The sequence below is a fragment of the Semicossyphus pulcher genome, unplaced genomic scaffold, assembly GCF_022749685.1.
Source record: "Semicossyphus pulcher isolate SPU_LCO1_2020_fin unplaced genomic scaffold, fSemPul1.0.p SCAF_10, whole genome shotgun sequence".
NCBI classification, from domain to species: Eukaryota; Metazoa; Chordata; class Actinopteri; order Labriformes; family Labridae; genus Semicossyphus; species Semicossyphus pulcher.
In genome coordinates, this window is record NW_027211604.1 from 15,410,995 (window position 1) to 15,434,858 (window position 23,864).

Below are 23,864 nucleotides of genomic sequence, written 5' to 3' on the forward strand. Positions count from 1 at the left end.
ACACTGGCGATGGCTTCATCCTTTTCCTGTCTGACCCTGCTCACTTTACTCTCACAGTCCTGCTGCAGAGTTGTCAGCTCGGCGGCTACCTCCTCCTGCTGAACGATCCACCTGCTTTCCCACTCTGTGTTGAAGTCTGTGAGGGTTTTGTCATAGGAGAGTTTCACCTTCTCGGCCTGCTCCTGCGCCGCCTTCAGCAGTTGTTCCACCTTCTGGGTCACCATTCTTTCCATGTCTGTTCTGGCCATGTACAGAGTTGACACGAGAGTGTCCTTCTCACCCAGCAGCGTCTTCTTTTCTTGCTCCCACATGAGCTCCTTGCTGGCGATTTGCTCTCTCAGAGCAGCATTTTCTGCAGCCAGCCTCTTGTTGTCTGCTTTGGAGACTCGAAAGGCTCGTCGCAGGCCCTGTGGGCCTTTCACGGGAGGACTCATGGAGCACTGACAGACACAAAAACACAAGCAAAACTTGAAGATACTTTACATACACACAGAAAGGGAGGGGGTCTGTCACACTGACAGCTTATCACACATTTGAAAGAAGTGATGCATTTACATCGGATGTAAAAGGGTCCAGCACACTTACAAAACAGCCATATTTACAGTTTACTCATGAGTGATGGTTTATTAATTAAACTGTTTACTTACATCTCACTTAAATAAAGTCACGTAATTAGTAATAATTAATGTAGTAACTATCTCTTTCTTCTTGTGTACTAGAAGTAAATTATTGCCGGCTCAGAAGTAAACATTTACAGGAAGTAAACTATTGTAGAAATAAAAAGTTATAAAATAACTCCACGACTTCATTTGCCATAATCACAATAATTGCATTTCTTGAAGCTTTGGAGCAGAAAAAAAAAGAAAAACTTTGCTGTCTTACAAAAATGTGGCACAAAAATAAGTTTTCCTCAAAGTGCATCCTGCTTAGAAAATCTCACCTCGTCTCTTGAGTTGTTTCTCTCCTCCATGTCAGCTTTCAAGAGATACTGGAGCAGTATCGGGGTGGCAGTATTAGTTGTTGGTTTAATTGTACTTGAGAGTGCGTTCGGTAGTTTTGGCTCTGCTTCACTGAGAGATGTGTCTGTGTCTCACGGAGGTCGAGTGCAAACTAACCTGAGCTCCTCACTGAGGCTTCAATCCAACCGAACATTCTATGAGTGTCACAAAGAGCTGTGATGATGACAAGATTCCGGAATGTGTTGGCCTGGTCATGTGACCCGGCAACATACAAATGTAAACAGATTTATGGATGAGTTACAATTTTTGTTTTTACTGTTTCTTGTATGAAAACTCCTGTGTGTCACTTACATTCTCTATAATGTGTATGTGTGTGAAGACGGAACAGAGAACATGGGGTCAGAACATAAACACACAGGAACTTCAGGTAGATCGGACCAACGTATGGAGCTGTGATTCTTTTAACGTTACAGTGACAACTGAAAATGATAAATGCGTTATCTCCTTAAATGTAGGGTTATTTCCCCTGTTGTCTACCCCAAAGTAAATGTTGTTTTTGTGCAACACCATGTCAACTATGTCTTTTTAACACATAAATACTCTTATTTAAAATTGGGGCTATCTCACAATAAATGCATCACAACTTTCTGCGCGCTTCTGCCTTTAACCCTGGTTACCGCCTCAGAGACGCATAAACAGATGTATATTTGTGTGAAGTGACGTTCTACTTGACACAGTATTAATTAGTAAATTGTGAGGTGCTGGTTTAGCTCGGGGGCGGCACGGTGGTGCAGTGGTCAGCGCTGTCGCCTCACAGCTAAAAGGTTTCCTAGTTCGGACAAGGTGGGCCTTTCTGTGTTCGAGCGTGCGTGGGTATTCTCTAGTACTCCGGCTTCCTCCCACAGTCCAAAGACATGCTCGCTAGATTAATTGGTAACTCGAAAATTGCCCGTAGGTGTGAATGTGAGTGTGAAAGGTTGTCTGTCTCTGTGTGTCAAGCCTGTGATTGACTGGGGATCAGTGCAGGTGTAACCACGCCTCTCACCCAATGACAGCTGGGGTAGACTCCAGCTCCGCCGCGGTGTAGAAAATGGATGGATGGTTTGGCTCAGTTGGCAGAGCGGGCGCCCCACATACATAGACTACAGTCTTTGATGCACTAATCGCAGGTTCGACTAGCAGTCTACCGATCATTTGGTGCTTGTCATCCCCCACTCTCTCTCCTCCCAACATTTCCTGTCTCTCTTCCGCTGCCCTTTAAATAAAGGCAAAAAGCCCAAAAAATGTTCTTCAGTAAATTTTGCTTTATGATTTAAAATGCTACAATCAATGCTGATTTGTATGGTATTCAATTTATGGAGCTCCCAGAGATGTTTACGCAGGAAACAATAACTGTCTCAAAGAGCAACATTCCTACTCAGCGCGATATCGAGAAATGGAGATATCTGAGGGACATCAGGATCCCAGAATTGGATGCTGACGTCGACATTTTAATTGGTACAAATGCACCAAAACTCATGGAGCCCTGGGAAGTGGTCAATAGCCAAGGTGATGGACCTTATGCCGTGAAGACCCTATTGGGGTGGGATCGTCAACGGTCCTTTAAGGGGCATTAGTGGTTGCTGTCAGAAAGGTTGCTCGACCATATATGCCAACAGGATATCCATCGTCACACTGGAGGAGCTCTTGGTCTCTCAGTATAACCAAGAATTTAACCCTTGTGTGCTGTTCATGTTTTGGTTACTCAGCCAATGTTTGCGGGTCTGGTGGACCCACCACATTATTGGGTTTTTAAATCAATACTGCGATTATAATTTTTATAAAATACTTATCAGATGTTAACTTTATCCCAATTGCAAGCAATGAAGACAGCATATCTGGTTAATATTTAGCATTTACCTGTGTTAGATCATATTTATAAATAATAATGCAATCCGTTTTTTGTGATAAACATAAAAAAAAAAAGGAAAAATCAATATCAACAAGAAAAACATGTTTATTTTGAACAAATCCCACTGAAACAAAGTTCAGAAATTGAACACATTTATGTCTGAAAAACACCAGCCTCACTGTACAGACAGACAGATAGACAGACAGATCTAAAATATCTATCTAAAATAGTAAGTGGACTACACAGCTTTTTGTAGTCTTCCACCCACTCATAGCGCTTTTACACTACATATAACATTCACACACTGATGGCAAAGGCCTAAGGGCCATCTCCAATCAGATCTATGCACATTCATACCTGATGGCTATGCCACCGGGTATGAATGGGGTTGATGTGTCTTGCCCAAGGACACTTCGACATGTGACTGTAGCAGTCAGGGATCGAACCCCCATTCTTCTGATTGAGAGATGACCGCCTCTACCACTGAGCCACAGCTGATCGATCAATCGATCGACAGGTAGATACAGGATAGAGCCGAGGTAAATTTAGGATACAGTATCCACAACACATCAGCCCCATTGAACACTGTCTATTTATGCAGGCCTATACAACACATGGTTGGCAGAGTTTTACTAAGTGTGTGTGTTGCATATGTATTTTGAGAGAATTTGACAGGAATGGGATCTTCAAAATCTGAAAAGTCTTCCTCTTCATTACCTTCCCCAGCTTCTCTCTCTTTGAAAATAATTTCTAAGGCCCTCTGAGCAGAGAGTCTTTTCGCCATCTTGATCGACTGTGAGGCAGAGGCACGCAGGCAACGCTATTCATTTGTTGTGTTCTGCCCCCAATTTGCAGGTGGGATAGAATGTGCAGGAATGCTGGAGCAGACAGGTTTCAGTGCATGAAATGTAACAATGTTACAACCTTGTATGTGAATAGTAGGAGCAGAAAACAAACACACACACACGCACACACGCACTACCCTCGGGTCCAGTGGACCCGGACACCACATGAGTAATATAAATGTGTAGGGGGGGTGTACAGTGTGAAGTCATTAAAAATGTGTTCATTTATATGTTCTTCACAGAAAATGAGCCAAAGCCACGGAGTCTGAGGTTGAAATAATAATGAATCATATCATTTTTCTTTTGGTAAACATTGAAAACTGGTCCCACAGACCCGAACACCATACAAGGGTTAAGCACCGTGCAAGATTGAGATCAGCTGATTAATGAGTCATGTCAGATATACTACTACATTTTAAGATGGATGAGACCAAAATCAAACAGCAATAGCACATCCAGACAGCTTCAGCCAATTACTCACTAATATCGGAATTGGCATCGGCCCCAAAAATCCAGTATCGGTCACAAAAAAGCAGACCTGCAGTTAATCATACCCTGACATGGCTATGATGATACAACAAAATCTTAATTTCTTCCATAAAAATGGAAGTGATTTTATTACACACGAGCATGCTCTTTAATGTGCCAAATGTAGTATTTCTGAATGCATTCAGATATATATCAAATGTCGTTATCTCTGATTGTCATCTGCTGTAGACAAACAGTGAAAATATCGGTAACTCTTTATAATACAGTCCGCAACTTACCATGTTAGTACCCGCAACTTATCGTATAAGTATAGCAACTTATAATGTAATATCGTCACATGTATCAGTACTTTACTGTAGGGATGGTGGAATAAGGGAGGACCAATTCTGAATTTTAGAGGCAAGGAGAAAAACGTTATACTGTAAGTATTTTGTCAGTACTGGGTCCCTACAGTGTAATTTACAGAAATGAGAAATGATGAATACTCATTATTCTATCAGTACTAGGTACTCACAGGTTACTTTAGCGGAAAGGAGAAATTAGTTAATGTAAGTATCTCCACTGTTTCCCTGTACCTACACTGTACTTACCCTATAAGTACTCAGTAAGATGAGGGGTGTGGGCTGTATTATCATCTTTCCACTGTTTCCCTGTACCTACACAAGTACCCTTAAAGTCGAGCTGAAACGGCATTTCGAGAGTATCTAGCTTCCGTATCGTGACGTATTTCCGAGTGAAACTGGACGTGTAGGTGGGATATATCATTAGAGGGATTTGATTTGATCGTTGAGAAGTGGGCGTAGACAGACGTTCTCCATAGCGCAGTAGCTAGCTAACTGACCGAGCGTTCTTGGTGCTCTGCGGCTAAATGTTGCAGATTGATTGGTTGAAGAAAAAATGATCGGATTTTGATATAAGAATACGAAGAAATTGATTTTCTGTATTTCTATTGTCAAATAGATGCACAATATTAACAAGGATGTGATCTAAAAGGATTAAAATGACATTTTTCATTTCACCTCGACTTTAAATATCTAGTCTTGAGGATTTCACTCTCACTGTCTTTGGCGGCACCTTTGGCAGTACACAGTAATTACAGGAGTACACTTCCCAATTTAACCAGACGTTTACAGTTGGCTCCCTTTGTCACGGTTGATAATAATAGTAATAGTAATCTCTCCTTGTAATTAGTGGGCTGTGCACGCATAGCCCACAATGGACACCTCTATAGCAAAGCTATGGTGCGGCTCGGTCGGACTTGGTGTGCTATTATTTTTATCTCCAGAATATTAATTTTTCGCGTCGTAAGACGCGAAAAACTGCCACAAATTTCCCATCTGGAATGAATGGGACGAGGTACAAAAAACTCGCAAATCTGCGCCGTTTTTCAAACATCTCCTGCTCTGGCCTACGTTCACCTAGAAACACCATTCATACTTTAAAATGTAGGCACGGGTCTTGTCTATTTAAGTTGTATTTGAACTTTTTTCCTACGATGTTTCGTTTTTGAACGGTGACCCTTTAAAGATGGTGAGTTATTTTGGAAAAATTCAGGATTTATAATGGGTGTGTATTGCGGAATGTTCGTGCAGAGCTAATTGACAGAGTGCGGAGACTCAAAAAAACCTCTCAGAAATTCTCTCTCTCTCTCACGACCCCAGCCACAAATTACACAGTAGAACTGTGATTTTTTCACAGAGTTGTAGCCACAATGACAATCCTTTCTCCCAATGTGTCTACTTTATCAGTAGGATTTACGGTTTTTGATTTATCTGCCCCTAACCGACAAGAGTAGCTCTCAACTGCTCCATTTACTCCAATGTTAATCGGGAGGAGGATTTTCCAGGATTTTCGAAAGTGCACCTGTTTTTAACTCGCTCCTATTACCACATTTTAGAAGCTAGGACCACAAAAACGTATGTCTGTGTTCTTTAAGGCCTTTCTTGCTTGATGGTGAAGAAATTTTGCCGATATCATGTTTGGTTTTGAAGAAATGGCAGTAGTTTGACGTCCTAAATGTGAGCCAGAAATCACGCTCAGATCAGCTGTCACAGACACCAGCTGTGGTCACATAAGCCGTTTCTAGGGCTTTCCGACAACCATCACCGCGGCAACCGAGCTCAGCTGGGCCAATTCATTATTCAGACTCAAAAAAACTCTCAGAAATTCTCTCTTTCTGTGACTCACCCCAGCCACAAATTACACAGTAGAACAGTGATTTTTCACAAAGTTGTAGCCACACTTGTCTTCTTTCTCCAAATCTGTCTACTTTATCAGTAGGACTTATGGTTTTTGATTTATCTGCCTGTAACCGACAAGAGTAGCGCTCAACTGCTCCATTCACTCCAATGTAAATCACACAGACAGACTGACTGCAGCAGAGTATGATCGTCCGGCGTCTGTGTCAAGTGCACAGATATCAGCCATCTCATTTGACAAGTCACCTCGGATACAGATGACAGACAACACAGGAGGACTCTGATTGGACAGTTGTGTGTGTGTGGTTTTTTCTGCCATGATATAACCTTCTGCTCCGCGCTGATCGATCCCCTTTGACCTACTCGTAGGTAAGTACCGGTCATGTTCGACATTAGCATACTGAAATCGTTAATCAAAGTGGATTTTATTGAAGCTAGACATTACTATCTCTCCCATGATCACGATTACTCATGATTTCGGAAAAATGAATGTACTTGTTTATGGTCGGTCTGTTTCAGCAACATTAATCCGGAGGTACTTGGGTCCGGATTAGCGAGTAGCCGAGCTAACGCTAACGGAGCGTTAGCAGTTAGCTTGGCTAGTCGGAGCCCAGTAGCTCCGGGCCAACAGGGGTTAGCAAAGCTATAGGCTATCCATAAGTACAGAATGTGTCTGTCTAGACTGTTAGCTAAATGTTATCTGTTACAAAATGAAGGTGTATGCCTGTTTATTTATGTTCCAAGTTTAGTTTTAGTTTGTAACAAATACCATAGATGAAGACGCTGAGAATGAATGGTAGGTGGTGAAATGAATACATTGTAGCATTGCATTGTAGTATAGTATCATAGCATTGGCAATCCTCATTGACAAAAAAAATGAAACTTTCTTTTTCAAAAATCATATGTTCAATGTACGTGGGGTTCACACGCGCGCACACAGACATGCAGCGCAGCACAGCCCACTCTCGCGATTTCCCAACGGGGAATTGTCTAGTTCCTAATTGTTACTCCCTTATTCCACCATACCTAATAAATATGACGATATTACATAATGGGTCGCGGGTACTTACACGGTAAGTTGCGGGCTGTATTATAAAGCGTTACCAAAATATCTTCACATTACAAGAACCCTCCCTTTGATATGTGCTATCCGTCGTTTCACTTTCTTTAATCTCACCTGTAAGTGTAGACTTGTTACATAAAACAGAAAAAAGTGAAATAAGCAAAAAAACAACAACAATCTTCTTTGTTTTTTGTCTTTAATGTACCAGCCCACAAACCAGCTTTGGTCAATATGGTGTGTATGTAGTGCATCAATACTCGCTCAGGCTTTACAGAAATCTTTCTTGCAGTAAAATCACTGAAGAGAAATCAACCCCACAGCAGCCTGTACAGCATCCTTACAGCGGGAAGAGAAGGGAGCCACTGAAGGTGCTGTGGTTATTAGAATCATCATACAGAGAATAGCTTGATGGAAGAACCAGGTGAATTTCATCTCCTGCCATCAGCTCCAAGATAACAGATTTAGTGAGGTATTCCAAACCTGCCTCTTCTTTATACTCATCGTTATAAAGAATCCTTTGTTTATTCATGTACATTTGTACACCCATACGACCTACATTGTTGTTAGACATAGTGAACTGTAAGTAGTAGACCCCTTTGACTGGTGCAGTGAAGAAACCTACAGAGTAAGAGAAGAAAACGAAAATCAGCAACAATTGATTTATCTGGATTTATATGACTGCATGTGTGTATTGTTCAGTCTTACCTGTAGCTGGATTGTAAGCATTGCCAATGTTGGTGAAGACCTTGCTGAATTTAAGTGTTATATCTGTGTTGCGTGGTCCAACATGTCCTGAATTAGTCAGAGCCGTGTAAAAGGCCACCTTTGGTTTCTCTGTTAACACACAAAAAGAAATGTACAGTATCACATTTGGGCTGCACTAGATATGTTATTCTTAGTGTGTGTGTGTGTGTGTGTGTGTGTGTGTAGCACAATCATCACCTGCATTGTCTTTCTCCAGCTGGTCGATCCTGGCCTTACTAATGACAAGTTCACTCTGCAGATCTGGAGTTAATGAAATAACAGAGTAAAAGAGAACAGCCATCAAAATACAAGAAAATCTACAAGAAACTACTGTAGACATAAACATGCTCCATCGTTTCCTACAAGTCATTTGTTGTCTGACACTTGTGTGGTAAAGGTTTAGTGTGAGAAACTTAAACTTTTGTATAATTCTGATTCAGATTAAAGCCATAACACATCCATCTAAAACTACACGATAATAAACTGCTGTTGTAAACACTGATACATCAAGAGACATCTTTGTTGGAATCAATATTGTCAACTTCTTTTCCTGTTTTTCAATTTTAAATTGAAACAAAATTATATCAGACCATGTAAATAATTCATACTTGGTAACAAAGTGAAACAGGCAAAAAACGAGAACACACTTAAACACAAGAAGGGATTGAATCCAAAGATTGTGCAGATCTGATAGATTGTGGAAGTTGATTCCAGAGGGTGGGGGCTAAAACAGCAAAGGAGCGATCACCTTTCGTTTTGCACTCAGAGTGAGGGATGGATAGAAGGCCGAAGTAAGATGATCAGAGTGGAAGAGGAGTGGAGTATGGAACGAGGAGATCAGAAATGTAGCTGGAGCAAGAACAAGGAAGATATGGGACCAATGACTGTATATAAAGATGGACGACGCGTCTCCATCTGCTCTCATTGTACGAAATTGATGCCAAAATAGCCCCCGTGATAGGCGCTGCCATCTTGCGATGGTGACATCATTTGGAGCCAGAGCTGCACAGTAGAGATCGGCGAGTGGAGCCACCGTAGCCACTTCAGCTAACCAAAACACACACTTAATGTACTGAAAAAAAACAAACAGCAAAGATCCCCCACGTTAGCGTATTTAAAGCTGCAGTAGGTAAGATGGAGACGAGAGCCATATTTGTCAACAGAGCTGTCAATCATCCTTTTTACAGCATTAAATAACGAATTAAAACTAAACTTGTCAAAAAAATGAACACTTGGACGTAAATCAGCATGATAAGAACTAACTATAATGACAGAAACAATGTCTGAGAAAAAATCATTTGGCGTTCATTTTGATTTTACAGTTTGACACATTTCCCATCTGATAACATGGAGGAGGCGGGCTTTATGACCTATACTGCAGCCACTCAGCAGGGGGCGCTAGAGATGTTTTGGCTTCACTTTTAGGGAGCTGTCATGTCGTCCATCTTTTTATACAGTTTCTTGCTGTGTTAAAAATGGGATACTACATACTACATACTATATGCTATATACTGCGCACTGCGTTTGGCAGTAGTGTGTAGTATGGAGCTTTTCAAATTAATTTTGCAGTATACAACGCCAGCCGCCAGTTTCCAGTTTTGGAAAGCAGAAGTAAACAATTGCCCGCCAATAGCAAAAAGCTGCTTCTTTAGCTATAGCGCCCCCTCTGCTCTTCTGCTGCTGTCCACCATTTCGACTGCTGTTGTGACATTTCAGCCCTTTGCATTGTGGGCTACAGTAGGCGAGATAGACTTGTCCGAAGCATACCGGAGATTTTTTCTGAATTAGTATGACATCCGAGTATTTTTGGAAGACTGTGAATTTTGCTTTTGTTTGCATACTACATACTACATTTTGGCCTAATCAGTACATACTGCTAGTTTAGTATGGCATTTCGAACACAGCCTATGTATGGGATCAACTGCTGTAACTATGCAACTTTCAACACAAGTAAAGGCATACTATAGAAAACGACTAGTCATATAAATGGTTAAAACATCAGGTGTGTCAGTGAAATACCTTCATTTTCTGTTTCCAGTTCACTTGTTCTGCTCTCAGTAGCAGTCAGTCGACTTTCCAAAGATTTCAGTTCTGTGGTTTGGACTGAGAAACAAGACGATTTAGATTTATTTAGAAATATTACTTATTTCAGAGTTTGTCAAAAAAAAAGTGTCATTATTCTCTTTACAAGTACAGGTCAAAAGAACAACAGAAACAAAACAAAGAATAACTGAAAGGAAAAAGAGAATTTGACATACTGGAGATTTTTTTTCTGAATTAGCACGACATCTGGGTATTTTTGGCATACCGTAAATTTTGCTTCTATTTCATTCTTACTGACCGCCAGAGGCAGTGCTTAACACTGGATGTTATCCATCTCGCTCATGCGCAGGTCGAGGATTTAATATCAACAAAGCCACACGTGACCTGGGATGACGTAGGGCAGCCCTGCCTATATAAGCCTACGTCATCATCAAAGATGTCCCTTGTATCTTCTCGCAGGTAATCCACGAATGCAGGTTGAAATAAAAGCAGATAGCCGGGAACTCTTCGCTGGTAGCCCTGTAACCACATGGTTGGAGCTACGAGTTCGTCCTCCAAGGGCTGCATTGAGAATATTACGGCTAAACTTAACTTTGCAGACAGACTGCTGTTTTTGCCGTTCCGGGCAGCATAACGTCACAGGTAGGTCTGAAGTTTGCCTGGAAGTGTAAGTATTCTCCTTTTGTTAGCTTTAAAGTAACGTAACATTGATATATTCTTTCTGTAGGGGCCTGTTTTCGGGTTTCCTCTAAACTTTACAGTCCCTGAACTGAGTGTTTGCGCTTGCATTTCATTGTTTACTTTATAACAAACAAAATTTCACATGAAGCCAATGGAAGGAGGCAAGAACAGGGGAGTTATGGGACCAACGGCTGTAACTATGACGATGACTGATGGCTGTACCTATGCAACTTTCAACACAAGTAAAGTAATAGAATAGGTTTAGAAAACAACAAGTCATGTAAATGATTTGACCATCAGGTTTGTCAGTGAAATACCTTCATTTTCTGTTTCCAGTTCACTTGTTCTGCTCTCAGTAGCAGTCAGTTGACTTTCCAAAGATTTCAGTTCTGTGGTTTGGACTGAAAAACAAGACCATTTAGATTTATTTAGAAATATTACTTATTTCACAGTTTGTCAAAACATAAGTGTCATTATTCTCTTTACAAGTACAGGTCAAAAGAACAACAGAAACAAAACAAAGAATAACTGAAAGGAAAAAGAGAATGTGACGTACTGGAGATTTTTTCTGAATTAGTACGACATCCGAGTATTTTTGGCATAGTGTAAATTTTGCTTTTGTTTGCATACTACATACTACATTTTGGCCTAATCAGTACATACTGCTAGTAAAGTATGGCATTTCGAACACAGCCTATGTATGGGATCAACTGCTGTAACTATGCAACTTTCAACACAAGTAAAGTATTACTAAAGAAAACGACATGTCATATAAATGATTTGACCATCAGGTTTGTCATTGAAATACCTTCATTTTCTGTTTCCAGTTCACTTGTTCTGCTCTCAGTAGCAGTCAGTCGACTTTCCAAAGATCTCAGTTCTGTGGTTTGGACTGAAAAACAAGACAATTTAGATCTTCTTTTTTTTTTAATATTACTTATTTCACAGTTTGTCAAAACACAAGTGTCATTATTCTCTATACAAGTACAGGTCAAAACAAGAACAGAAACAAAAAAAGGAATAACTGAGAGGAAAAAGAGAATTTGACATACTGGAGATTTTTTTTGAATTAGTACGACATCTGGGTATTTTTGGCATACTGTAAATTTTGCTTTTGTTCGCATACATTCTGCTAGTTTAGTATGGCATTTCGAACACAGCCTATGTATGGGATCAACTGCTGTAACTATGCAACTTTCAACACAAGTAAAGTAATACTATAGAAAACAACAAGTCATATAAATGATTTAACCATCAGGTTTGTCAGTAAAATACCTTCATTTTCTGTTTCCAGATCACTTGTTCTGCTCTCAGTGGCATTCAGTAGACTTTCCAAAGATTTCAGTTCTGTGGTTTGGACTGAAAAACAAGACAATTTAGATTTATTTAGAAATATTATTTATTTCACAGTTTGTCAAAACATAAGTGTCATTATTCTTTATTCAAGTACAGGTCAAAAGAACAACAGAAACAAAACAAAGAATAACTGAAAGGAAAAAGAGAATGTGACATACTGGAGATTTTTTCTGAATTAGTACGACATCTGGGTATTTTTGGCATAGTGTAAATTTTGCTTTTGTTTGCATACTACATACTACATTTTGGCCTAATCAGTACATACTGCTAGTTTAGAATGGCATTTCGAACACAGCCTATGTATGGGATCAACTGCTGTAACTATGCAACTTTCAACACAAGTAAAGTATTACTATAGAAAACAACAAGTCATATAAATGATTTAACCATCAGGTTTGTCAGTAAAATACCTTCATTTTCTGTTTCCAGTTCACTTGTTCTGCTCTCAGTGGCATTCAGTAGACTTTCCAAAGATCTCAGTTCTGTGGTTTGGACTGAAAAACAAGAGAAATTTAAAAGACTTTTTTTTTTTTATTATTCATTTTTCAGTTTTTCAAAGTGTCATTATTCTCTATACAAGTACAGGTCAAAACAACAACAAAAACAAAACAAAGAATAACATTGAAAGGAAAAAGAAAAAAGACGATTGAGGTTTATTAAGAAAATAATAATAAGAAAAGTAATCTATATAAAAAAAATAATAGTTATAATAAAGTTTATGTAGATCTAATAATTCAAACACAAACAGGCCTATCTATAAATGCATACACATTTCATTGTTTACTTTATAACAAACACAATTTCACATGAAGCCAGTGGAAGGCGGCACGAACAGGGGAGTTACGGGACCAACAGCTGCAACTATGATGATGGCTGATGGCTGTACCTATGCAACTTTCAACACAAGTAAAGTAATACTATAGAAAACAACAAGTCATATAAATGATTTAACCATCAGGTTTGTCAGTGAAATACCTTCATTTTCTGTTTCCAGTTCACTTGTTCTGCTCTCAATGGCATTCAGTAGACTTTCCAAAGATCTCAGTTCTGTGGTTTGGACTGAAAAACAAAGAGAAATTTAAAAAACTTTTTTTTTTTTATTATTCATTTTTCAGTTTTTCAAAACACAAGTGTCATTATTCTCTATACAAGTACAGGATAAAAGAACAACAGAAACAAAACAAAGAATAACTGAAAGGCAAAAGAGAATTTGACATACTGGAGATTTTTTCTGAATTAGTACGACATCCGAGTATTTTTGGCATAGTGTAAATTTTGCTTTTGATTGCATACTACATACTACATTTTGGCCTAATCAGTACATACTGCTAGTTTAGTATGGCATTTCGAACACAGCCTATGTATGGGATCAACTGCTGTAACTATGCAACTTTCAACACAAGTAAAGTAATACTACAGAAAACGACATGTCATATAAATGATTTAACCATCAGGTTTGTTAATGAAATACCTTCATTTTCTGTTTCCAGTTCACTTGTTCTGCTCTCAGTAGCAGTCAGTCGACTTTCCAAAGATTTCAGTTCTGTGGTTTGGACTGAAAAACAAGACCATTTAGATTCATTTAGAAATATTATTTATTTCACAGTTTGTCAAAACATAAGTGTCATTATTCTCTTTACAAGTACAGGTCAAAAGAACAACAGAAACAAAACAAAGAATAACTGAAAGGAAAAAGAGAATATGACATACTCGAGATTTTTTCTGAATTAGTACAACATCCGAGTATTTTTGGCATAGTGTAAATTTTGCTTTTGTTTGCATACTACATACTACATTTTGGCCTAATCAGTACATACTGCTAGTAAAGTATGGCATTTCGAACACAGCCTATGTATGGGATCAACTGCTGTAACTATGCAACTTTCAACACAAGTAAAGTATTACTAAAGAAAACGAAATGTCATATAAATGATTTAACCATCAGGTTTGTCAGTAAAATACCTTCATTTTCTGTTTCCAGTTCACTTGTTCTGCTCTCAGTGGCATTCAGTAGACTTTCCAAAGATCTCAGTTCTGTGGTTTGGACTGAAAAACAAGACAATTTAGATCTTTTTTTTTTTTAATATTACTTATTTCACAGTTTGTCAAAACACAAGTGTCATTATTCTCTATACAAGTACAGGTCAAAACAAGAAAAGAAACAAAAAAAAGAATAACTGAGAGGAAAAAGAGAATTTGACATACTGGAGATTTTTTCTGAATTAGTACGACATCTGGGTATTTTTGGCATACTGTAAATTTTGCTTTTGTTTGCATACATACTGCTAGTTTAGTATGGCATTTCGAACACAGCCTATGTATGGGATCAACTGCTGTAACTATGCAACTTTCAACACAAGTTAAGTAATACTAAAGAAAACAACAAGTCATATAAATGATTTAACCATCAGGTTTGTCAGTAAAATACCTTCATTTTCTGTTTCCAGGTCACTTGTTCTGCTCTCAGTGGCATTCAGTAGACTTTCCAAAGATTTCAGTTCTGTGGTTTGGACTGAAAAACAAGACAATTTAGATTTATTTAGAAATATTACTTATTTCACAGTCTGTCAAAACATAAGTGTCATTATTCTCTATTCAAGTACAGGTCAAAAGAACAACAGAAACAAAACAAAGAATAACTGAAAGGAAAAAGAGAATGTGACATACTGGAGATTTTTTCTGAATTAGTTCGACATCCGAGTATTTTTGGCATAGTGTAAATTTTGCTTTTGATTGCATACTACATACTACATTTTGGCCTAATCAGTACATACTGCTAGTTTAGTATGGCATTTCGAACACAGCCTATGTATGGGATCAACTGCTGTAACTATGCAACTTTCAACACAAGTAAAGTATTACTATAGAAAACAACAAGTCATATAAATGATTTAACCATCAGGTTTGTCAGTAAAATACCTTCATTTTCTGTTTCCAGTTCACTTGTTCTGCTCTCAGTGGCATTCAGTAGACTTTCCAAAGATCTCAGTTCTGTGGTTTGGACTGAAAAACAAGAGAAATTTAAAAAACTTTTTTTTTATTATTATTCATTTTTCAGTTATTCAAAACACAAGTGTCATTATTCTCTATACAAGTACGGGTCAAAACAACAACAAAAACAAAACAAAGAATAACTGTGAAAGGAAAAAGAAAAAAGACGATTGAGGTTTATTAAGAAACTTAAAATAAGAAAAGTAATCTATATAAAAAAAATAATAGTTATAATAAAATGCATGTAGGTCTAATAATTCATACACAAACAGGCCTATCTATAAATGCATACACATTTCATTGTTTACTTTATAACAAACATACATTGCACATGAAGTCAATGAAAGGAGGCAAGAACAGGGGAGTTACGGGACCAACGGCTGTAACTATGATGATGGCTGATGGCTGCACCTATGCAACTTTCAACACAAGTAAAGTAATACTATAGAAAACAACAAGTCATATAAATGATTTAACCATCAGGTTTGTCAGTAAAATACCTTCATTTTCTGTTTCCAGTTCACTTGTTCTGCTCTCAGTGGCATTCAGTAGACTTTCCAAAGATCTCAGTTCTGTGGTTTGGACTGAAAAACAAGAGAAATTTAAAAAACTTTTTTTTTTTATTATTCATTTTTCAGTTTTTCAAAACACAAGTGTCATTATTCTCTATACAAGTACAGGATAAAAGAACAACAGAAACAAAACAAAGAATAACTGAAAGAAAAAAGAGAATTTGACATACTGGAGATTTTTTCTGAATAAGTTCGACATCTGAGTATTTTTGGCATAGTGTAAATTTTGCTTTTGATTGCATACTACATACTACATTTTGGCCTAATCAGTACATACTGCTAGTTTAGTATGGCATTTCGAACACAGCCTATGTATGGGATCAACTGCTGTAACTATGCAACTTTCAACACAAGTAAAGTAATACTAATCCTCTGATGATGGCTGATGGCTGCACCTATGCAACTTTCAACACAAGTAAAGTAATACTATAGAAAACAACAAGTCATATAAATGATTTAACCATCAGGTTTGTCAGTGAAATACCTTCATTTTCTGTTTCCAGTTCACTTGTTCTGTTCTCAGTAGCAGTCAGTTGACTTTCCAAAGATTTCAGTTCTGTGGTTTGGACTGAAAAACAAGACAATTTAGATTTATTTAGAAATATTATTTATTTCACAGTTTGTCAAAACATAAGTGTCATTATTCTCTATACAAGTACAGGTCAAAAGAACAACAGAAACAAAACAAAGAATAACTGAAAGGATAAGGAGAATTTGACATACTGGAGATTTTTTCTGAATTAGTACGACATCCGAGTATTTTTGGCATAGTGTAAATTTTGCTTCTCTTTCATTCTTACTGACCGCCAGAGGCAGTGCTTAACACTGGATGTTATTCATCTCGCTCATGCGCAGGTCGAGTATTTAAAATCAACAAAGTCACACGTGACCTGGGATGACGTAGGGCAGCCCTGCCTACATAAGCCTACGTCATCATCAAAGATATCCCTTGTATCTTCTCGCAGGTAATCCATGAATGCGGGTTGAAATAAAAGCAGATAGCCGGGAACTCTTCGCTGGTTACCCTGTAACCACATGGTTGGAGCTACGAGTTCGTCCTCCAAGGGCTGCATTGAGAATATTACGGCTAAACTTAACTTTGCAGACAGACCGCTGGTTTTGCCGTTCCGGGCAGCATAACGTCACAGGTAGGCAAACGAAGCTGTCTTCGCCGGCTCTGAAGTTTGGCTGGAAGTGTAAGTATTCTCCTTTTGTTAGCTCTAAAGTAACGTAACATTGATATATTCTTTCTGTAGGGGCCTGTTTTCGGGTTTCCTCTAAACTTTACAGTCGCTGAACTGAGTGTTTGCGCTTGCAGTGAGCAGCAAAGGCTGGCATCAGTATAACACTAGCCTGTGCCGGTTTGTGTATTGATTTCTTTTTCCAGGAAGAAGCTTTGTTGAGAGACACCATATTTGCTGTAGTTAATTCACCGCTCCCTGACGATTGTTTTCGCTCGTTAAAGAGTGTATTATGTTCCTCAATTGTGATTTCAGAGCTGATGCTCCCTAGTAGCATGTGTTTTGCTAGTGGGTAAAATGTCCTTTTGCTGTGGTCTTGTCATCGCTCAGTGATGATTGTTTTTACTCGTTAAAGCGTGTTGTGTGCCTCCTTAGTTGTGTGTTTTAGAGCAGATGCTCCCCAGTAGCCTGTGTTTGCTAGTGGGTAAAGGCTTCCTTTGTTGCACTTAAAGTATCGATCCCTGACGATTGCTTCCGCTTGTCAAAGCATGTTATTTACCTACAGTGTGTAGTGTAACATTATCTTAGTGGTGATTTAAGTTTTGTTAGTGAGAATTACTCTATTTTGTGATTGGCGGATTGTCGCTCGCCATAGTAAGTATATTCTGCTGCTATATTACTTAAGATTACTTTAGCTTCTGAGTAATCTATTATGAAGAGTATGTGTTATTAAAGAGTGCTTTTGCTCCAGAGTAATCTGTTACTAAAGAGTGTGTACGCTCCCAAGTAATCAGTGAACTAAGTGAAGGAAGGAAAATATATACAGTCTAGTCCTATCGTGTTAGGCTCACATGCTCACAGGCTCCACTGCTAGCTGCAGATGGACATGATGAATGGCCCACATGTCTCGGTGTTGTCCACCTGAGGGAGGGGCTGTCTGACAGTCAATGCATGAACTGCAGTTATATGCCGCTTGGGCTAAAGGTAGCCCGCCAGGCTGAGGTAGAGCTTGAACTGCAGCTTGAGGGCGAGCTGCCCCCATCTGGTGTGGCTTCAGTAGGCCAAGAAAGTCGACTGTTTGACAGCCAAAGTCAACACACTAACCTCTGAGTTTGAAGTGTATAAGGATTTGCTCCTTAATCTTCAGCCTGGCAGTGGGACTTCAGTCCCAGTGCACAGCCCTCAGGCTCCTAAACCACGAGGATGGGATGAGGACGCCCTGTTTACAAGGGCTTCCTGCAGCCAGTTTTGTGAGGACAGGCCTGGACTGGGAGAAGGCGAGGCGGTTCCCGCCACAAGCAATTTTTTCTGTGCTGCCCTCCCAGCCATTCATTGAGGAGATCCAGAAATGCTGGCCAGACCCCAAATCCCTTTCTCACCACACCAGTGACAGCAGTGCACTGGCTTCCATGCAAAATGCCAGCGGTTACGGACTGGACCGCATGCCAGCTGTGGAGCCATCAATTGCCTCCCTGATTGTGTCACCGGAGGAGGTATTGAGACCTGATGTTCGTTGTTCCAGGCCACAGTGTCTTATTACAGATGACCTTCTAACAAAGTGCTACGATACGGCAGCACGCATGGGCCATGTTGGGAACTCCCTGTCCCACCTGATATTAGCCCTGTCCCAGTCCCTGCAAACCTCCAGCTTTCAGAGCCATGCCGGAGGGCCCTCTGCACTCTCTCTGTAGTACCGGAGGAGCTGTTTGGCCCAGCAGCACAGCAGACCTTGGAGCGGGGAATCCAGGCAAACCAGACACTGCAGCAGTTAGCTAGCCTTCGGGGACCTACAGCCCTTTCGAGACAGGGGCCTCCACAGGGTTTTGGCACCAATCTCCCTCAGCTACCAGCTCAACGAGGTGGCTACCCAAGGACCTCACAATCCTTCGTGCGACCTGATCACCACCGCTGGGCTCCCACATGGCAGGCGCCTCAAACACAGAGGGGTTGGGGGTCTGGGCATCGCCCCTCCAGGGGCCAAAGGGCCAGGCGGGCAGGCCCCGAGTGCTTGGGGTCAGCTGTCGGATGCTTCTCTCAGCAGCACCTCAGCTTCTGGGAGAGCTTCACTACAGACCCTTGGGTGGTGACTACGCTTTCTCAATTGTACAATCTCCAGTTCCGACATCGGCCCCCAGTTTTCAGTGGGATCCGACTGACCACAGTCAGCGATCCCACAAAGTCTCAGGCACTCAGCCAGGAAATATCCACCCTCCTGGAGAAGGATGCCATCAAAGGCGTAGATTTTTAGACACAACAAGGTGGGTTCTACACAGTTTATTTTTTGATTCCCACAAAAGAGGGTGGGTTTTGCCCTATACTGGACTTACAAGGGCTACAAGAATTTATAAAAGTGTTGCCCTTCCACATGCTAAGTACAGCAGATGTGCTCCAAGCTGTGGCACGGCACAGTTGGTTCACTGGGGCAAATATGGCACAGCAGAGGTGGACTTGTTCACCTTGGAGTCCTTGACACTCCTCGACCACTGGTTCTCAATGACGAAGACAACGAGTCCATTGGGACAGGATACCCTGGCACACCCATGGCCAGATCACCTCCTTTATTCTTTTCCACCATTTCCACTCTTAGCGGTAACGCTACACAGAGTTCAGCAAGGCAACAACAGACTCCTGTTGGTGGCCCCGAACTGGCCAGGGAGACCCTGGTTTCAAGTGATGTACAGGCTGCTGGACAGGGATCCATGGTGCCTGCCCAGGAGGAGAGACCTGCTCTCACAGCTCGGGGGCCAAATCTGGCATCCGGGCCCGGAACACCTGCAGCTTTGGGTATGGCCCCTGAGAGGCCTGACCCACTCCTAATGGCATGTGATCGGGAGGTAGTCCAAACCATCATGGACTCAAGAGCTCCCTCCACCAGGGAACTTTATGCCAACAGGTGGAAGATATTTTCGGAATGTTGTAGAGCTCACAAAAAGGTACCTGAGAGTTCCTCTGTGCCAATGATACTGCAGTTTTTGAAGTCTTTGCTAGAGAGAAGGCTCTCTGCTACTACCTTGAGGGTCTATGTGGCTGCGATTTTGGCCAGAGCTAAAGTGGCTTTCAGCAAAGGCTGTTTTTCTTCTGGCAATGGCGTCAGCGAAGTGTGGAATTCGGATGGCACGGGGGTGGCACTTTGGCCTAACCAGTCATTCTTCCCGAAGAGGCTGGCTCCGGCCCACTTTAATCAGGTCATTGAGCTACCAGCTTATGACCTCTCTTGCCTACAGGATGAGGAAGCTGGTTCAGCAGAACTACTCTGCCTGGTGAGGGCCTTGAGACATTATACACAGGTAACTGCTGGCTTTCGCCACTCTGATGGTCTGTATGTCTGCTTTGGGGGCCCTAGAAAAGGGCACGCCCTGTCCAAACTGAGACTTTCCAGGTGGACTGTTGAAACCATGGAGACATACAGGTCAAAATGACTGCCTCTGCCTCTCAATATCTGAGGCCACTCAACGAGGAGTGTCTCCACTTCCTGGGCAGCACTCCGGGGGGTGCCTCTAAATGAGATTGGTACTGCGGCCAGCTGGGCTTCACCGTGCACCTTTGCCCATTATTACAGGGTCAATGTCGCTGCTCCCCACGCAGTGGTGGCAGCTGTTTTTCAGGAACCCTCAGGCCGTTCCCAGTGAGGTGGGTACTGATTCCATGTGACTATGTTGGTAATAGTCATCCAGTGTTAAGCACCGCCTCTGGCGTTCAGTAAGAATGAAATATAACAAGAGTAATGTATGTAACTATGGTTCTATGAATTCTGGATGACCGCCAGAGTTCTCTGTCACTCAGAATCTTGGCGAGAAGATTCCGTCACATGTGACTTTGTTGATATTGAATACGCGACCTGCGCAAGCACGAGATGGATAACATCCAGTGTTAAGCACTGCCTCTAGCGGTCATCCAGAATCCATAGAACCGCAGTTACATACGTAACTCTCGTTTTGTTTGCATACTACATACTACATTTTGGCCTAATCAGTACATACTGCTAGTATAGTATGGCATTTTGAACAGAGCCTATGTATGTGATCAACTGCTGTAACTATGACGATGGCTGTACCTATGCAACTTTCAACACAAGTAAAGTAATACTTTAGAAAACAACAAGTCATATAAATGATTTAACCATCAGGTTTGTTAATGAAATACCTTCATTTTCTCTTTCCAGTTCACTTGTTCTGCTCTCAGTGGAATTCAGTCGACTTTCCAAAGATTTCAGTTCTGTGGTTTGGACTGAAAAACGAGAAATTTAAAAAACTTTTTTTTTTTTTATTATTCATTTTGCAGTTTTTCAAAACATAAGGCAAGGCAACAAGCGGCAAATTACGCTGGCGAACCAGCATATCATCACAAACATTAGCGAACATTAGCCAGGCGGAGCAGGGTGGCTGGAGAGAGCTGGGATGAAGCACTTCTGCTGAAAGAGAAAAAATGCTGCACCCGGTGAGAAAAAATGCTGCACTTGGGTTTTGTTTCTATGACAACAATAAGTTGTGGTTCTCTTTTGATCCCCAAAAGCAATCGAAGGTCTCCATGTTTCACATGCCCTGCCGATGTTGACTCTAGTTTTCCCCGACGTTGGTCACATTCCTGTTTGGCCAGACAGGCTTCACTAGATAAAACTTATTTTTGTTTTTATTCTTGTGTGTATTTTATGTTGGCATTATCCACATCTCCATTTGACAGCTAGCGTTGTCTCGCGTTGCACACTGTTGACTGTAGTGGTGAACAATAAGCTCTCGGCAGAGGTACTCGCGAACGTGCAGATACGTCACATCCTCTTAACACCGTCCCGAGTGCTTTACATATACATCAGCTCACAGCCTGTGAGGGCCAATGGAGGAAGATGGGGAAGGTCTCAGTTTATCAGTTCCTCTACTATATCTTCACAAGCTGGCATACTGTAAATTTTGCTTTTGTTTGCATACTACATACTACATTTTGGCCTAATCAGTACATACTGCTAGTATAGTATGGCATTTCGAACACAGCCTATGTATGGGATCAACTGCTGTAACTATGACGATGGCTGATGGCTGAACTTTCAACATAAGTAAAGTAATACTAAAGAAAACGACATGTCATATAAATGATTTAACCATCAGGTTTGTCAGTGAAATACCTCCATTTACTGTTTCCAGTTCACTTGTTCTGCTCTCAGTGGCAGTCAGTCTACTTTCCAAAGATTTCAGTTCTGTGATTTGGACTGAAAAACAAGAGAAATTTAAGAAACGTTTTTTTTTTAATTATTTTTCATTTTGCAGTTTTTCAAAGTGTCATTATTCTCTATACAAGTACAGGTCAAAACAACAACAAAAACAAAACAAATAATAACTTTGAAAGGAAAAAGGAAAAAGAAAAAAGACGATTGAGGTTTATTAAGAAAATGAAAATAAGAAAAGTAATCTATATACAAAAAATAATAGTTATAATAAAATGCAATTAGGTCTAATAATTCATACACATACAGGCCTATCTATAAATGCATACACATTTGATTGTTTTCTTTATAACAAACATACATTGCACATGAAGCCAATGGAAGGAGGCAAGAACAGGGGAGTTACGGGACCATCGGCTGTAACTATGATGATGGCTGATGGCTGCACCTATTCAACTTTCAACCCAAGTAAAGTAATACTATAGAAAACAACAAGTCATATAAATGATTTAACCATCAGGTTTGTCAGTGAAATACCTTCATTTTCTGTTTCCAGTTCACTTGTTCTGCTCTCAGTGGCAGTCAGTCTACTTTCCAAAGATTTCAGTTCTGTGGTTTGGACTGAAAAACAAGACCATTTAGATTTTTAAGTAACACTTTTCTAAAGCAGTATAAATAACACACTGACCTCTGTTGTATTGTTCAATAAGTGCCGTACAGCTATCTAATGCATCTGACACATTTCAAGAAACATCAAAGACAACAATAAAACCATTAACATCAACATTTAGCAGGAAAAGTAAAGAGTCTTTACCAGCATTCTCTGCCTGCAGCAGCTCCACATGCACCTTAGTGAAGATCAGCTCAGCTCTCAGTTCATCCACCTGGCTCTGGCTTTCCTTCACTATGGCCGCCATGGTCCTCAACTCCACCTTGAGCTCCACCACCATGTCTCTTAACTCCTTCACCTCTGCCCAGATGTCAGTGGTTGTTTGCTTCTGCTCGATCTCACCTCCCTCCCCAAGACCTCCATCCTGCCCCCGAGCCCCTGACCCACACAGGCCGAGCAGCAACAACAGAGGACCAAGAACAACCCTCATCGTCCAGCTACAAGTTTCAAAAGCTATACAGTTGTAGAGCTGGCCTGTCTTATAAAGTCTCCAAACTAAAGCTGTCTGAACGAATGGGAAAAACAACAAGTGTGTTCTCTTTGATAGGTTGATTCAAGGCCTCATAAGGTGTGATATGATCTCTGTGTTGGTGAGAAAACACAAGCTGCGACAGCTGCTACAAACATTCACAGAAACACACTTATGGAAAATGTAATGCTGCAATTCTTTTAGTAGGACCGAGAGTTAACTGATTAAATTCAAAGTGGTGAGTAAAAACTTTCCTCTCTCTCCTGTCTCACTGCTTCTCTGATTCTCTCTGACATATTATAAAGTTATATAAAAGCTCTGTTAGAACATTGTGATCATCTTTTACAAACATTTACTCTTATACATTATTTGGTAAGTCACTGAGGCTCGAGGAAAGTTAATATCTGTTCTCTAGAGCCCTCTAGTGGTGACCAAACACTGAAACTAAGTTTACATCACATGATCCTTCAGTTCACTGAAATAAGGATAATCAGAATGTGACACCCTGCAGCGGATCTAATCAAGTATTCATCCTAACCATGGTATAATACTGTAAA

The 23,864-nt window shown here is 40.5% G+C and overlaps 1 protein-coding gene across 1 annotated transcript; it reads right to left on the reverse strand.

Moving 5' to 3' along the window:
• Positions 1 to 7,782: 7,782 nt before the first annotated feature.
• On the reverse strand, positions 7,783 to 23,268 carry LOC138600822 (complement C1q tumor necrosis factor-related protein 4-like). The gene is made up of 4 exons (XM_069672342.1): positions 22,983 to 23,268; positions 21,157 to 21,240; positions 8,151 to 8,279; positions 7,783 to 8,063 (listed from the first exon to the last, which is right to left on the reverse strand). The coding sequence occupies exons 1-4, from the start codon at positions 23,266 to 23,268 to the stop codon at positions 7,783 to 7,785; spliced, it is 780 nt and encodes a 259-aa protein (XP_069528443.1).
• Between the last annotated feature and the right edge of the window lie 596 nt (positions 23,269 to 23,864).